Source organism: Malania oleifera, chromosome 10, assembly GCF_029873635.1.
Source record: "Malania oleifera isolate guangnan ecotype guangnan chromosome 10, ASM2987363v1, whole genome shotgun sequence".
Taxonomy (NCBI): Eukaryota; Viridiplantae; Streptophyta; class Magnoliopsida; order Santalales; family Ximeniaceae; genus Malania; species Malania oleifera.
Window position 1 is genome coordinate 8,910,585 of NC_080426.1, and position 17,390 is coordinate 8,927,974.

At 35.7% G+C, this 17,390-nt stretch overlaps 1 protein-coding gene across 2 annotated transcripts in view; it reads left to right on the top strand.

The window, feature by feature from the left end:
• LOC131165319 (AP3-complex subunit beta-A) overlaps positions 1-16,190 on the top strand; it is a 46,118-nt gene extending 29,928 nt beyond the window's left edge. Inside the window, exons 9-12 of one of the 2 annotated variants that reach the window (XM_058122990.1) lie at positions 10,048-10,248; positions 11,305-12,299; positions 15,883-15,976; positions 16,111-16,190. In XM_058122990.1, coding sequence (XP_057978973.1) covers positions 10,048-10,248; positions 11,305-12,299; positions 15,883-15,976; positions 16,111-16,149 — 1,329 coding nt within the window. In that variant the 3' untranslated portion in view covers positions 16,150-16,190. Of the gene's footprint in view, positions 1-10,047; positions 10,249-11,304; positions 12,300-15,882; positions 16,073-16,110 lie in introns of those variants that run through there. The other variant, XM_058122988.1, reaches the window with a different exon arrangement.
• Positions 16,191-17,390: the final 1,200 nt, after the last annotated feature.

Consider the following 17,390-nt stretch of genomic DNA (forward strand, 5'->3'; position numbering starts at 1 on the left):
ACATATCCATATTTCAAAGTGTGCACGAAGAACTTCAGACGAGTTCTAACTATCCTCCAACACATCCACACGGCCACACCAAAATACCCCCCCACACGGCCACTTCCCCTCCATTACATTGCTGTGTTCGTCTCGGTGTTTCAAAGCTTGTTCTAAGGAATTTTCTGGCGTGGTCTTAGACTTGTGTTGAACAACGTCAAACATCCATAGATTCTCGTGGTAACTTCAGTTTTTGTTTGAACCCCTGTTATCTCTTACTGCCCCTGCTATTACTAAACCTTAGTTTCAAATTCTGCACTTTCATATTTGATAAACTGTTTGCCTGAAATTCTGAATTCCAAAACTTGAATAGCATATTTGAATCCATAGATTGCAATATTGATACTTGCTAGCTTTAAAATCAATTTTGGGAATATTGTTGTGCTAATTGTAAGACTTTTATTCTTGAAATATTGAAATAGCATCTTTTCGCATTTAACTTGATTCTTTTAGAATTCTTGAGACTTATTTTCTGGACAGCATCATACACCGTTTAAAAATTTCACAACATGTGAGCTATAGCATGATTTATGATGTTTATATTCAGATAATTAAATTCTTAATTTAAAGTGTATTGAGTGTATGTGCTTGATTGAGGGTTGAAATCGTAGGACTACGCCACCCTATCCCGTCCTACATCATGGTGTAGACACAAACACTCTTTGGAGTGGGATAACTAGCTCTATTAAAAATATAGCAAAAGAGATTATAGGTGAATCAAGAGAGAGGTTCTTGGATAGTAAAGAAAGTTGGTGGTTGAATCTAGATGTTCAAGAAACCGCAAATACAAAAAGAATTTTGTATAAAACATGACAAAAATGTAGAAACATGAAAAACTTTTAAAAGTATAAGAGGCGAGAAAAGGTGCAGAAGGGGCTGTTAGTGAAGCTAAACATAGATTATTTAATAGTTTGTATGCTAGATTGGATAAAAAAGAAGGGAAAAGAGACATATTTTAACTTGTAGAGCTAGAGAAAGAAAGTGCAAGGACTTTGATAATGTAAAATGTATAACAAGTGAGGATGATATTGTCTTGTTCAAGAAGAAGACATAAAAGAAACATGACGAAGTTACTTTAATAAGCTCATAAGCTATTTAATGAAAATCAAGTAGAAAGCTTGAACATAAAATTGAAAAATGAGGGAAAGGCTAAAAATATGAGATTTATTTGCAAAATTAGATTTAATGAAGTTAAGTTTGCATTAAAAAAAATGAAAAATGAAAAAGTTATTGCACTAGATAGCATCCCAATTGAAGTTTGGAAATGCCTAGGTGATAATGAATTATATGGTTTAACTTAAAAACTAAGAAAATGCCAAACGAATGGAGGAAAAACATATTAATACCTATATACAAAAATAAGTAGAAGTTCAAAATTATAATAACTACCATAGAATTAAACTTATGATTCATATAATGAAACTGTAGGAAAAGGTAGTCGTAGAAAGATTAAGGTAAGAAACGAGGGCTTCAAAAAATAAATTTGGTTTTATGCTTGGGAGATCTACTGCAAAAGCTATATGTCTTTGAAAAAGATTAATGGAAGAGTTTAGGGAAAAGAAGGAGGACTTGCATATAGTTTTTATTGACTTAGAGAAAGCATATGATAGGTACTTGGAGAAGTTATATGGGGGGTTATGGAAAGAAAGGACATATGTAGTAGGTATACTAGTGTCATTAAGGATATGTAGGATGGAGTAATGACTAGCGTTATGACTACAAGTGGAGAGGCTAGGGATTTTCCAATCACAATAGGTGAACATCAAGGATCTGCTTCGAGCCCTTATCTTTTTGCCCTAGTGATGGATGACTATACTACGAGTATACAAAATGAGGTTTTATGGTGTTTGTTGTTTGTAGATGATATTGTCTTGATTGGTGAAACTAGGGATGGGTTAGAATCTAAGTTAGAACTATAGAGAGAAGCTTTAGAATCTAGAGATTTTAGGAAGTAGGAATAAGACATAATATATGATATATAATTTTAGTCATACTAGGAAGAATATTGGAGAAAATATTGATTTTGATGGTCAAGAAATCAATAGCACTAATAGATTTCGATTCTTGGGATCAATTATGCAAGCTGAAGGAGAAATTGAAGAAGATGTATCACATAGAGTTAAAGCAGGATGGGTAAAATAGAAAAGTTCTTAGGCTTGCTGTGTGATCATAGAATACCCTTAAAATTAAAAATGAAGTTCCACAGGATGACAGTAAGACCAACTATGCTATATGGATGAGAATTTTGGGCAATTAAAAACAAACATATCCAAAAAGAAAAAGTTGTTGAGATAAGAATGGGAAGGTGGATGAGTGGTATAGCACTAAAAGATAAATTAAGTAATGAAATTAAGTAATGACGTAAGTAATGACATATTCATTGTAAGTAGATGTAGCTTTGTAGAAAGATAAGATTAGTGAGGGATGACTTAGATGAGGGACGACTTAGATGGTTTGGTCATGTACAATGTAGGCCAAATAGTGCACTAGTGAGGAGGAGTATGCTAGTTACTGTGAAGGGTAGCAAAAGGGGTAGGGGTAGGCCTAAAATTACCTGGAATAAGATAGTGAGGACTTGAATTTGTCGAAGGAAATTGCACATGATCGTGTAAATTGGCGAAAAGGGATTCATATAGCTGACCTCATCTAGTGGGACTAAGGCTTGGTTTGTTGTTGATTGGTAAGATTTGAAACCTCAATATTCGATTCTCCTTTGCAACACATAAATTTATTTTATTTATGTTATTATCGGAAGGGCTTGATTACTAAATTTAGTAGATTTATAGAAATAAGAAGACACTTGGGTATTTAAAATCGTTGCAATAGTGTTGTGCCACTTGAGTGGGTATTATTGTCTTTTCAATTGAACATACATGCATACGTGTGTGTGTGTGTGTGTAATTTTTATGTGGGTTGGGCCCATGGCATTACGAATGGTATCAAAGTAGTGCGATAGTACTTATCATTATCTATATGGAGAGTTAGATGTGGCATGGAGGTGTGTTCCCTTTGTTGAAAGTAGGATAGTGGAGCAGGGTAGATTTGTATCCACTTGGATCAAAATTGGCTTGTTTTGTGGGCCTATGATATTGTTTCATGACGAGGACTTAAGCCAGTGAGAGAGATTGTGATAACCTAGTTACCAATCCCACATAGGTGATGGAGGGAGTAATTGTGTGGCTTATAAACTTGGATAAGCAGCATATGCTTACTACCGAACTAATTAGCTAAAGCATTTTGGTCAGTTGGCGACCATAAAAGTTCTTGGACTAGTGGTTGTTGCCTATGCATGACAGGATCAACCTATAGCCATTTACCCACCTATACCCATAAAATGGGTTAGGGAGAACCCACATACTTCCACCTCGTTTGAGTCGGCTGTATCCGCATGGAAGTATTGCTCCATGTCAAATAAGAAGTTATGCAACTCCTTAACATCACGTGCACCACCAAATGCTCTTGGTTTTGGCACGTATTAGTCTCCTTGCAGAATTGGAACTCCCGAGAGCATGACCCACTAGGTTCATCTTGGCACTTGTCAGTAAGCTCATTTGTGTGGTAGTGCTTACTCCATACCACAGAAGTCGTGTGACAATTCCTCCATGGAACCCCCGTTTTTGACATCCCTTAAATAAGCATGTCAAAAGTTAGGCCATCTCTAAGCCTGCACCTCTAGCGCATCAATTCTCTCGATATTAGTGTGTGCAGTGTGTGGCATGGTTTCCAACAGATACTTCACACAACCTCACCATCCGAAGGCAACCAAATTACGAAGCAATGAACAAAGCTTTGACACCAACTACCATAGGCTGAACGCCCCACATTGTATGAAGGGCTATGCGACAATTATAGTGCACAAGCTTAGCTAGTCAACCGAAAGTAAACCATAAATTCACTAGAAAACCAGTTCACAAGCAATGAATCCAATGTAAGGGAAGCAACGAGTGAACATGAATGTAAATATGAATCAAGTGGTAAACTTGTAAAGCAACACATTCTTATTATCACACTTTCATAGGTAACGCGTGTAGGCTAAACATGTAACGACCCGAAAATTTATACCATTTTGTTTAATAAAATAAACTATAAAATATAACATTATGATACTCTTGTTTAATCTGCTATAACATCTCCGGCCCCAAGCGAGCACTGAGGAAAACTTGATTATATTACACAACTAAGCAACGGAAAAATATAAAACTGTTCATCCATATAAACAATCTCCTGAATACACTTACCCTACAAACAGGGTAGTGTAGTCGCCTTCTCTATCTGCTAGCCTGATCCGCTCGCCTAACTGGATCACCTGAAAATATTAAATTATTGGAATGGGACAACGCTCAGTAAGAGGAAATATGCTATTACTAGTGTGTGGCAACTGAACTTACATAAATATTATACTGATAAATATCTGAAACTAAGTTTAACTGATAAAACAATATATTGTACAACTCACACCTATATGCTTTAGAATATAACTGTAGCACCAGAGTTTTCTATTTATTCATACTTCTAGTAATATAATATATCCGCTGTTGTTTCCTGTAAAACCGTATACATATAGATCACTATAATAATACCCTAGAAAACTGTACACTATGATTTAACCCCTCATGACAGGGTTGTGCGGCCCGTAGGCGGGACTTAACTCTAGTTGGCTTACTACCAGGTAAGTCAATTGTAACTCTACCAATCCTTAGCCCGGCCAATTTGCAACCTCTCCTAGGCATGGTATTGGTATCTACTTCGTCAAACCGGCCACCTCAACCCAGACTTCTGGGGAGCCTGCAAACCCTCCAGGCATGGTTGACGGAAACCTTCCACGCACTATCTAAGATGTGTGGTTGCACTATGATCTGTAATAGCAACGGTACTGTGCTCTGATAACTGAATATTTACTGAACTGATTCATCAGAGTCTGATATTGTATAATACTAATATATATAATTATTTTGCTGTTTCATCATGATTCCAAAATAACCATAACACCGAAAGCTAATATGAAAATACTGTAATATTTGTACTGTATAAACTGTAATGCCATAGTGTAATGGAAAATAACCATAACACCGAAACTAATATGAAAATACTATATTATCTGAGTTGTATAAACTGTAATATCATAGTGCTATGGCTTTAGTATTTTGGAAATCATGGTAATCTGCATATGCTGTAAAATATCTATCTGTATAAACACTGTAATTCATACTCTTGTGAAATCTGATAAAACATATTTCTGCGTAATAATATAAATCATACCAATATGAAAATTATATCATTTCTGTACTGATATGATAAGGTCTCATAAACATATTTCTGTATAGATACTATAAATCATAATAATTTGGAAACTGTATAATTTCTGTACTGATCTGTTGAGATCTCATGCCACACAACAAAACAAGTAAATACCTCATATTCTGAAAAATTGTATTTTATGATATACTAATAATTTGTAAACTGAGTAATAATCTGGAAAACACATAATGTCTATAAACATTTTGAAGTTCCTAGCATAGTATATTTCTCTTACCTATCTGACTGGGAGGCTTGCCTCCAATTCCACTCTCACGCCCTCGGCGTACCAACTTCAAAATCCTATAATTACACACACACACATATAAATTCCCCAGAAAATCACCACACACATATTACCTGAACCTGCCTATTCACAATTTTTTTTTTTAAACTTTAATATACCTAGGCTTGTGGAAAAATATCTGCCGGGGTCTTCAACCCATGCCTGTAGGGTCCCAAAAACACCCTAACCCTAAAAACATAACACCCTAATTTTACTTCACAAAATTCCAGTATATTCTCATATAATGCAAAATTTGGACTCAAATAAGCCTGCTAATACTAAAAATACCTAAATAATCTACTTACCCTGATTATGTTATGGTGCCCAAGTTGTTCTAATCAACAATCTATTCCAACAGACTTGTAGAAAATCTCCCCAGGATCAACATGATGGCTTCTGATCGTCGAAATGGGGCGGAAATTGTAGAGAGAAGGAAGGAGGGCTGAGCAGGAGAGAGAGAAAACTGAGAGAGTTTGATTTTCTTCGCTGAAATGTGATTTTCAGCTATTTATAGACCTCTGGCCATGTGGTCTCGTCGACAAGTCACGACACCTCGTTGACGAGTCCAAGAAGGGGGTTTGTCGATGAACACCTAACCCTCGTCGACGAGTTTTAGGTCCTAAAATCAGCCCTCTCGGAAAGTTCTCGTCAACGAGACATGTGTCCACGTCGACAAGCCTAAGAAGACTGTTTGTCGAACGCTCTGCGTTCGTCGACGAGACCCTATTGAGTCCCCTTTGAAATTTTCTTTTTCTCTCTCCTTTCTTTATTATTTAATTTCTATAATTATCCGGATTACTACAAAACATGTGTGCAGAAGCTATTGAGTTATACAATGTTTGATGAACACTCACCTTCCCCTAAAAGGCTTTTATGCTATTTTCACTGTAGCACTCGGAAATATCAATGTGACCAAGGAGTCGTATTTCCCTTTTTGACTAAAGCATTTATCCTGCTCCAAGAATAGAATATGATGATTACCCACCCAATGTGCACAAGACAAGCAGTCACTGACAAGTGTAATAATGCCTTGAACAAGCTTGGCTCATGACACATCTGTTGGAGGGGAGAATTTTTCTAGTGAGCTCGAGGCTGTTTGTGTTGAGTTTCTGTCGAAACCGTCCAACTGAAACTGGTGACTGAGTGTATTGTGGGTAACTCAGTGCTAGAGAAATTTGTCTCTTTGATTATGGGAAAGGTATTTTTGTCATGTTCTTGTTGGCAAAGGATGTCATCAATACCACTGTTCAGCAGTAGAGGTTGGTCTGCAGCAAGTCAGCCAATGGCTGTGCTCATGTGGAGTTTTAGTTTGCTTTTGTTGCTTAGAATTGAAGAGAATTGAGGAGGGAATAGTGTGAAGAAAAATTACAATAATGCTCTCACTGATTCTTCGATTCTTATGTAATCACCACTACCTGTGTGAACTTGGTGGTTTTTATTTTTGGTTAGTGGGAGCAAAAAATTAGATGTGTGATTATCTTTAAATTAATGGGTAAATGAGTGAACCCTATTTTAAATAGGTAGGGTCATAGATAAGTCAATCCACTCGATATAAAATTATTAAAATTGGTAAATGGTTTATAGATGACCGATCCATTCTGACCCATACCTTCTCATTTATCATACCTATTTTTGCATAAGAGATCACAGGTTCGAGGCGTGGAAACAGCCTATTGCAAAAATGTAAGGTAAAACTGGGTACTATAGACCCATTGTGGTCCACCCCTTCCCCGGACCCCGCATACGTGGGGAGCTTTGTGCAGCGGGCTGCCCTTTTTTTTATTTTTTATTTTTGCGCAGGAACAAATGGTTTGTCTGCGTGCCTGTGAGCTTCTCTTTTTGCTTGCTAGGTTGTTTTTTCCCCTAGTTGTTTTAAGAGTTCCCTTCCCCCTAGATTTGAGTGTAGTTTATTATTATATTTGTCACGACATACGAGTTGTGAAATTCCTATTTTGCATTCTGATTTTTTTTTTATTCTAGGTAAAATGCATTCTAATGACTGTTATTGGTTGTTGCAATATGTTTTCTGCTAAGGCCTAGGAGGCTGTTAATTATTCCTGGGAAGCCTCTTGTAACATGTATGTTGTCTAGTTAAATTCCATGATGAACATTGAGTTTCGCTCCCAGAAAAGTTATATTTTGACAACTTATGATGCATTTTTTTGAAATATAAATTGTCCTACATTATCCCATCAGAAAATGTATTCCTTGTTAAACCTCTTATACGTAATTGCTTTCTTGAAAATATGTTCTAGATTTTGGGGATGCTCTTTTCATTTGAGCTTTTCCCCATCTTTTCTGCTTGTCTAATCTGTATAATGGTCCTAAGTCTGATTTTTCTTATACATGGTAGTGTGTGTGGCTTTATGGAATTTTCATTTTATTAGGGATCCAAATGAGAGGAAGAGTAATGTCTTGATTATTTTGTTGGATGCATTGGGTTCTTTTTGTTGTACTTTGGGTAGTGAGGGAAGGAGTTAGGCTTTGGATGCTGCAGCTAATTTTGCTTCCAAACATATCTTCAGTTTGATTTATGTTCCTGGTTCTCTTCGTCTTCTTGTTCTTCCTTTTTTTCCCCTGTTTTTCTTCTTTTTTTTCTTTTATTTGGAAAACTAGGGTTCCCTCCAAATAAAAAGTTTTTGTGTGGACTGCTACCCTCAATAGAATTAATACTAATGATTTGCTTACAGAGAAGAAGGCCTGATAAAGCATTACCACCTTATGCATGTGCTATTGGGGTTGGGAAATTGTTCACATTTGTTTTTGCATTGTCCCTATGTAGCATCTGGAACAAGTTTGGGGAGCACTGTATCTGTCCTCGTCAGGAACTGCCATTTGTACCGTTCTTCCACGGTGTACATGATCAAAACTTTTTTCTTTACTTCTTTTGGTTGATCAAGGGTTCCACAATTCTTTATCTTAAATTCCTCTTTCTGTTTTAGCAAGAGAAATGTTATGGAAGAAAACGGACAACTTGTATTGCCTAATCATGAAAATTAATTTTGGTGAGTGTCAGATTTATGAAAATCTTACCTTAGAAAAAGAACATATCTCAAGTGTGACATTTTCTGAGACCCAACTGTTGAACTCCATTACTTCTACATCCACCAACCCTATAATCATTTTACTCTAATTTGATTTTTCTCTTCATTGCAAGTTGCAACACTCCTTGGGCAATTCCCTTAAAGGTTTTTATTTATGATTCTCAATGGTCTAATGTGCCACCAATTTTATGAGGAAAAAAATGCATTTCCAATCTACCAAATGGTACTTGAATTCCTTCCCCAAGCACAGAGAAAGTCTCTTAGAAATCTTTCCAATGTTGTCCCAACTGGAGCAGGAATCTAGGGTGTTGACACAGAATATGGTTGCTAACTTGCCAATGTATGCTAAAAATGTTGAAAATCACTTTCCTTCCTATCAAGCCTTCTTCTGCAATCTAACATGGGATCCTTTGCCTTACAAGAAGGCTGAATATGCTGCAAGAACCCTAGTCTTCTTTAATTATAGTTTGTAAAGAATATTGGATGAAATTGAATTTTCTGGAATATTTGTATTTTGGGATTTAATAAAAAAATTAATCTATAGAAATCCTGAATGCTTTGGGATAAATTTGTGGAGGAAAAAAATAATGCTAATGCAATTGAATAGTTTGGGAATCTCACTAATTTTTTCTTTCATGATATATGTTAATGATTATCAAGCTATTTTGATGTGAAATGAACTTCAAGTTTGTCATAAGCAGGTGTTAACTGGGCATTAGAAGGTCGAAGACTCTTGACTTATAACCTTAGTGACCAGAGTCAATATAAGTGGTCATGCTACAGTGCTTTATTATTAAGTCAGAGTGATGGAAATGTAGACATCTTTGAGGAAGGCGGACCTTGATATGTGATTGTCTGGATCTGCTGTTGTATGTAATACAATTTATTCTTTAGATGGTAAAATGGCAGTGTGCTTCTGCCTTGGGTTCATCTTCCATGTATATGTATATGTATGACTTTAATGTTAATTTAATTCCTTTAATAACATTAACAAAAAAAAATTGTTTTTGACACTACATGACATAGTATTGCTTATATATATATATATATATATATATATATATATATATATATATATATATACACGTGTGCATGTATTTATGTATGTATATGGTATCACTATCTAATTTATGTTATGCATTATTCCCATGTATGACAACATTTGCTTTATTTTTGCATTTGAGAACCTATTTCTTCATACCTAGATTTCAATTCAGCTTGTTCATAGTTTGGATTCGATCAAGGTGCCTCCAACCTCTGCGTTTATGTGTTTATGGTATCACTATCTAATTTATTCCGTATATTAATCTTATTTATCAAAATATTGTTCTTTACTTATGCATTTGAGAATTGAGAATCTTTTTTTTTTTTTTTCATATCAAGGTTATAATTCAGCTGGTTCGTAGTTTGGATTCAATTAAGGTCCCTGCAGCTCGTGCAATGATTATTTGGATGGTGGGAGAGTACAACTCTATAGGGCAAATAATTCCAAGGATGTTAACCACTATACTTGCATATCTTGCTCAGTGCTTTACTTCAGAAGCAGTGGAGACAAAACATCAGATTCTTAATGCTTCTGTTAAGGTGTGGGAAATTATGAATTGTTCTTGTTCATAGCCTGCTTGTTATTAGATTTTATGAATATATATTATTAGGTTTCATATTAGTCTGCTTTCATCCTTTGATTTTATGATTTCATAAAATATTTTTGGTTAAAGTGTGGAGGACAGAGTTGTTCATGAAGCCAGGTGACTGGAGGTGTAAATTCATCATGTTTCTGGGGGTATAGATGGATATCATGGTGTGAGATTATGCTTTGTCAAAAATATGAATAAGATAAATGAATTTGTTGGTTCAATGTAGTAATATTAAAACAATGGCATATGTATGTTAAGAAATCCTATTAAAACGTAATTCATGGAAGAAATTTTAATGAACTTAAATGGACGTGTATAGATCTAAAATAGTATACATGCTTGCATGTGTAACTGCAAGGAGTATTTAAATCGAAAATGAAGAGAAGAGAATAAAATGCAATCAGGTCAATAATGCTAGCCAATTGCGGTTGATATCCTCAAAGCAACAGTCCTTGAAACAACTCGAACAAGCCCAAATAGATGCCAAATATCTGACTCTGTCCCAATATAAAGATAGAGACAATCTCTTGCCAGAGAAGATTCAAGCATTTCCTTCCAACCAAATTCCTTAGCTATTTTACTTGGTAAAAAATAAAGTCAGTCAGGGCAGGAAGCTTCTGAAGCATTGGGTAAGTTTAAGTTATTTAGGGATGCAATTTGAGGTTGGCGGATGTTTGGGACATGCCGCTGTGAAATGTTTGGGGTATGTTCAAGTTCCAGTGTGGGAGGCTGTTTGTGTGATGTTAGCTTGCTTGTGTACTACCTATTGAAATATATACAAACACAAGGTTAGGATCCATGCTTAATTTATATGTATGTATATTTATATGTATTACATGAGTGTATGGATGTGTGCATTTCTTTGTGCGCATGCACACATAAGTTTGTGTATTTATGGATTCGTTTGCTTTGTTATAGCCTCAATAGTTTTTTGTTTATTTCCTTTTGTTTAAGTGAGTTTTTAGGGATAGCAATATCTTATCCCTCTTCCACACTTTTTCAGATCCTTTTATCTGCGAAGGAGGAAGATTTATTGACATTTAGAAGACTTCTAAATTATGTTCTTGAATTGGCTAAATGTGACGTAAACTATGATGTTCGGGACCGGGCCCGTATTATGGAAAAACTTCTTTTGATCCAGTTAGGATCTGATTCTTTGGAGGAAAAAATAAATTCTCTGCCGCAGGATAAGGACCTACTACATATACTTGCAGAATGTGTGTTTGAGGGACAAATAAAATTGCCATCCCTTGAACCCATTAATTACCGGTTCTATCTTCCTGGATCTCTTTCACAGATAGTTCTTCATGCAGCTCCTGGGTATGAACCTCTCCCTAAGCCTGGTAGTTTGCAATTGCATTTTAAGAACCTAAGCCAATACTCAGATCTGGCTTGTGCGATGAATGCATCACGAGAGGAGGCCTCATGCAGTGACTCCAACAGGGCAGATGATCCTGATGCAGCATCAGAGTCTTTAGATGAGGAAAGCACTTCTGGATATAGTTCTCAGTATTCTAATGCTGACTCAAGCGGGAGTGATGGCAGTGATGATAGAGTTTCTGAAGGTGATGATAATGGTGATCCTTTGATTCAGTTGTCAGATAATGGGGATTCTAGAAGGCATAATGGTTCTGATAAATTAGAACTGATGTCTAAGAGAGCCCTGGAATCATGGTTGGATGAGCAGCCTGGTTCATCTAATCTAACTGCATCTGAACAAGGTCAAGTCCGGCGATCTTCAGCAAGAATCTCTATTGCAGATATTGGTGGCAGAGTTAAACCTAAAATCTACATGCTCTTAGATCCTGCAAACGGAAATGGATTAAGAGTAGATTATTCATTTTCATCTGATATTTCAAGCATATCCCCACAGCTTGTTTGTGTAGAAGTTTCCTTCAAGAACTGTTCCTCAGAACCCATGTCAAAAGTAATGTTGGTAGATGAGGAATCTGAAAATGGCCTTGGTTCTGCAAGCCCAGTGTTAGCTACAGCTGAGAGGTGATTTTAACCTGCATTTGTTTATGAAATGCTCTTTTTTTTTATAAAAAAAAAATTCAACTTTCTATCGTTTGGTTGGATTATTTACCCAGTTAGTTTTGAGGTGTTTGTAAGTCTGAGCATGATTTCAATTTTCGAATTCATAAATATCGCAGAATTTCAAGGTTGGATGTTGCGTAAACTGCAGATTGGCAACGAAATTCTTGGTCAACCAAACTTGGTTTTGTTTTCCAAGTAACTACATTAGGACTTCGAGGTTAAATTAAAGTTATGGATTCTAATAAAAGTTTTGCTGAATCTGGTTTAGCTCATGTGACCAAATATGAACTTTCAGGTTAATGTCCTCGGCATTTTTGAGTCTTGGCTGCTTCTTGTAAAGTTATTAACATCCTTTACATGCTTTTATTTGCGTTAGGTAGCTAACAGCTAGCGTAAAATTTGCCAGATCTCTATGATATGAATTTTTACCGAATATTTGTTAGGACGTCCCCTACGAGCGACGCGTTGCACTTGTTCCACCCGGGTGTAGCAAAAAGTGGGCAAGGGTGGGCTAGGTCGTCACCCCGAAGCGATGCGTTGTGTCGGCGCTCGGGTACGATGTCAAATATGCGAGGGTTCATGCATCATTCTAGACATGGGCAAGTTAAGACGTTAGTTTAGGAAATTAGGATTAGATTAACAACTTGGAATATAAGGATGCTTACGGGTAAAAGCATGGAAATTGTGGATGCGATGATCAGAAGAAGACTTAATATAATTTGCCTTCAAAAAACTAAGTGGGTGGGGGAGAAAGTTAGAGAATTTGATAAATCAGGATTTAAACTTTGGTATACTGGAAAAGAAAAGCATAAGAATGGAGTAGAAATTATTATAGACAAAAACTTAAAATATAGCGTTGATGTAAATAGAGTAAGAGATAGAATTATAAAAATCAAGATGGTATTAGTACAAGAGATAATAAATATCATTAGTGCTTATGCTCCTCAAGTCGGCTTAGCAGAAAATCTTAATAGACAATTTTGGAAAAATATGGATAGTATTATACAAGGCATACCAGGAACTAAGGAAATATTTATAGGAGGAGATCTGAATGGATACGCTGGAAGGGATAATAAAAATTATGAGAGGATATGTAGAGGATATGGATATGGAGACAAAAATGAGCTTGGGGAGATGATTTTTGACTTCGCTATGTCATATGATTTGAGTTTAATGAATACTTGCTTTAAGAAGAGAGAAGGGTAGATCGTTTATCATGCAAGGATTGTAAAGTTATTCCAGGTGAAAGTTTAACCACACAACATAGAGTCTTAGTGTTAGATATATGTATTAAAAAATGAAAAAAAAAAGAGGATAAAATAAATTAGTATAAGAGAACTAGGTGGTGGAACCTAAAGGGAGAAAATATAATAAAATTTAAAGATAAAATAACCAAATATGGGGATTGGACTATAGAGGATGGGATAGATACAAATACTCTTTAGAGTAGATTAGTTAGCTCTATTAAAAAAATAGCAAAAGAGATTTTAGGTGAATCAAGGGGAAGATTCTCAAATAGCAAAGAAAGTTGGTGGTGGGATAAAGATGTACAAAAAACCCATAAAGACAGAGAATTTGGCATAAAACATGGCAAAAATGTAGAAGCAGGGATGACTTTGAAAAGTTTAAGGAGATGAGAAAAGATGCAAAAAAAGGCTGTTAGTGAAGCTAAATATAGATCATTTAATAGTTTGTTTGATAGATTAGATACAAAAGAAGGCGAATGAGATATATTTAAACTTGATAAAGTTAGAGAAAGGAAGAGTAAGGACTTAAGAAATGTAAATGTATAAAAAGTGAGGATGATATTGTCTTGGTTAAGGACGAAGACATTAAAGAAAGATGACAAAGTTACTTTAGTAATTTGTTTAATGAAAACCAAATAGAAGACTTAAACTTAGAATTGTAAAATGAGAAAAAAAAACTAAAAATATGATATTTATTCGCAAAATTAGAGTTAATGAACATAAGTGTGCACTAAAAAAGATGAAAAATGGGAAAGCTATGGAACCAGATAACATCCCAATTGAAGTTTGGAAATGCTTAGGTGATAAAGGAGTTATATGGTTAATTAATTTATTTAATACAATTATAAAAACTAAGAAAATGTTAGATGAATGGAGGAAAAACATTTTAATACCTATATACAAAATAAAGGAGATATTAAAAATTGTAATAACTATTGTGGAATTAAACTTATGAGTCATACGATGAAACTATGGGAAAGGGTAGTTGAAAAAAGATTAAGGTTAGAAACAAAGGTCTCAAAAAATCAATTTGGTTTCATGCCTGAGAGATCTACCACAGAAGCTATACATCTTTTAAGAAGATTAATGGAAAAGTTTAGGGAAAAGAAGAGGGACTTACATATGATATTTATTAACCTTGAGAAAGCATATGATAGGATACGTAGGGAAGTTCTATGGTGGGTTTTAGAAAAAAAAGGTGTATGTAGTAGGTATACTGATGTCATTAAGGATATGTACGATGGAGTAATGATTAGTGTAAGGACTATAGATGGAGAAATTAGAGAATTTCCAATCTCCGTGGGTGTACATCAAGGATCTGTTTTCAGTCCTTATCTTTTTGCTTTAGTGATGGATCAATTGACTAAGAGTATTTAAAAGGAGGTTACATGGTGTATGTTGTTTGTAAATGATATTGTATTAATTGATGAAACTAGGGACGGAGTAGAGACTGAGTTAGAACTATAGAGAGAAGCTTTGGAATCTAGAGGTTTTAGGATAAGTAGAATTGATGATGAAGAAATAAATAGCACTTGTAGATTTCGACACCTTGGATCTATTATGCAAGCTAAAGGAGAATTTGAAGATGATGTAATGCATAGAGTTAAAGCAGGTTGAGTAAAATGGAGAAGTGCTTCAAGTGTGCTCTGTGATCGTAGAATACCTTTAAAATTGAAAAGAAAGTTTTATCGGAATGTTGAGCGATGAAGAAACACAATATCCAAAAAGTAAAACTTGCCGAAATGAGAATGCTTAAATGGTTGAGTGGTATAACATTGAAAAATAAATTAAGAAATGAACATATTCGAGGTAAGTTTGGTGTAGTTCCTATAGAAAAAATAAGGGAGGCACGACTCAGATGGTATGGACACTTGCAACGTAGGCCGCATAGTGCACTAGTGAGGAAGAGCGAGTGAGTTATCGTTGGGGGGCTGTCGAAGGGGTAGGGGTAGACCTAAGAAAACCTAGGAGGAGATAATGAATAAGGATTTAATACTCCTGAATCTGTCAAAAGAAATTGTCCATGATCGTATAAATTGGCGGAAAATGATTCATATAGCCGACCCCACCTAGTGAGACTTAAGGCTTGGTTTTGTTGTGTTGTTGTTGTTTAGGTTTATGTTAGAGTAAGTTATCTCTTTTTCCGTTGAATGCGCATAAATTAAGTTGATTTATTCAGAAATAGTTGTTTTTAATGGTATACGATCTGGTACATTATGATCATATCTATTTTCTTTACGTGTACCATTTTCCTTTTAGGGCTAGTTTATGTAACAGATATCATCTTGATACTGCAGCTCCTCAATATCTCATGATGATGTGCCAACCCTCGTTCCTATGGAAGAGATTACTTCCCTCGAAGCAGGTCAGACAACAAAGAAGATGCTCCAGGTTCGCTTCCACCATCATCTCTTGCCTCTGAAGCTGGCCTTATGGTTGTAAAGGAAAGAAGCTCCCTGTTAAGTTGTGGCCAGACATTGGATATTTTGTAAGACCACTTCCAATGGATGTTTTTGCCTTTGCAGATAAGGAATCTCATCTCCCTGGAATGTTTGAGTGCATGAGGAGGTCTGTCTGTCTGTCTCTCTCTCTCTCTCTCTCTCTCTGATTCATTAATTCATTCACTCTTCCAAACAAGCAGATGCATACAGTTGAGCACTGCCAATTGGGTATATTTGAAATTGCCACCTGAACCCTTGAGGCTTAGGGTGGGGGAAGAAAGTACACCTTTCATGAAGCATTATGTGGTACATCGTCATTGGTTAACACTTTAAACTGTAACACGAGAAGAACCACTAAGTGGAATCGGGACATATTGAGGAAATGCCCACAAGTATGTGCTTTTTTTGCTTCTTGTGTATGGCATGGTGATGTAGCACAATTTGTTGAAGTGGGCGGTGGACCACTTTGTTCCCCTCTGGAACTGACTCCAGAGAATTAGATCAAGGGGTTGTCAGGCTCTGAGCCCATCCATTGTAGGCCTAATTAGTTATTCAGAGTTTATTTGCACATGGGATTGTTTTAAGAATAAAATTTCCTGAAGGGTCCAGTTAATTGTTGGGTAATTTGGGATCATTGCAATTTCTGTTTCTTATGTTTTTATGAGTTGACTTACTGTAGTAGGTTTTGTTGGTTGATTTTGGCATATAATAATTGAGATCATTGTTTGTTTGCACTAATCCCTTCTCTCCCTACTTCCTCTCTCTCTCTCTCTCCATCACGTGTATTGCGACAATTTCTGTTTGTCACCTATTTTATAGTGTGAATATGGTGCTTTGAGAGTTTGATTGCGTTTGATGCACATTTAATTATTTGTTGGATATATTAAATTTTTTCTGAGTATCAATTATGCATAAATTTAAACTAGCTTTGCAAAGGATATATAGTGGAAAGCGGAAACACCTGATTTGTTGTTTCATGTTATAATGGACTTTGTAATTAGTTATCAGTATAAAAAAAATTGTTGATTGCGTTATTATTTGTCGTTTTGGTTGTCGTGTCTGTGTTTGGTTCTTAGTGCATTCTTGACCAATGGGAGGTAGAAAGTATGTTTATTATTATCTTTTGTCAAATTGAGGTAAAAAAAAGAGGTTAAATAAGCCTAGAATATCTCTTCTTGAGTTCGCCATTTGAGTTGAGGCGTTTGAAGATTCACCCTGCAAGCAGTGGCCCTCTGGCACATTGCAATAACTTGGCTACCCCACGTTTAAGCTTTTAGGTAAAGTGATATGCATTAGAGTTGGTTTTTAGGAAGGTCCTAGGTTATTCTCATGCCTGTGTTTATTATGTGGTGTTTAAAAAATTA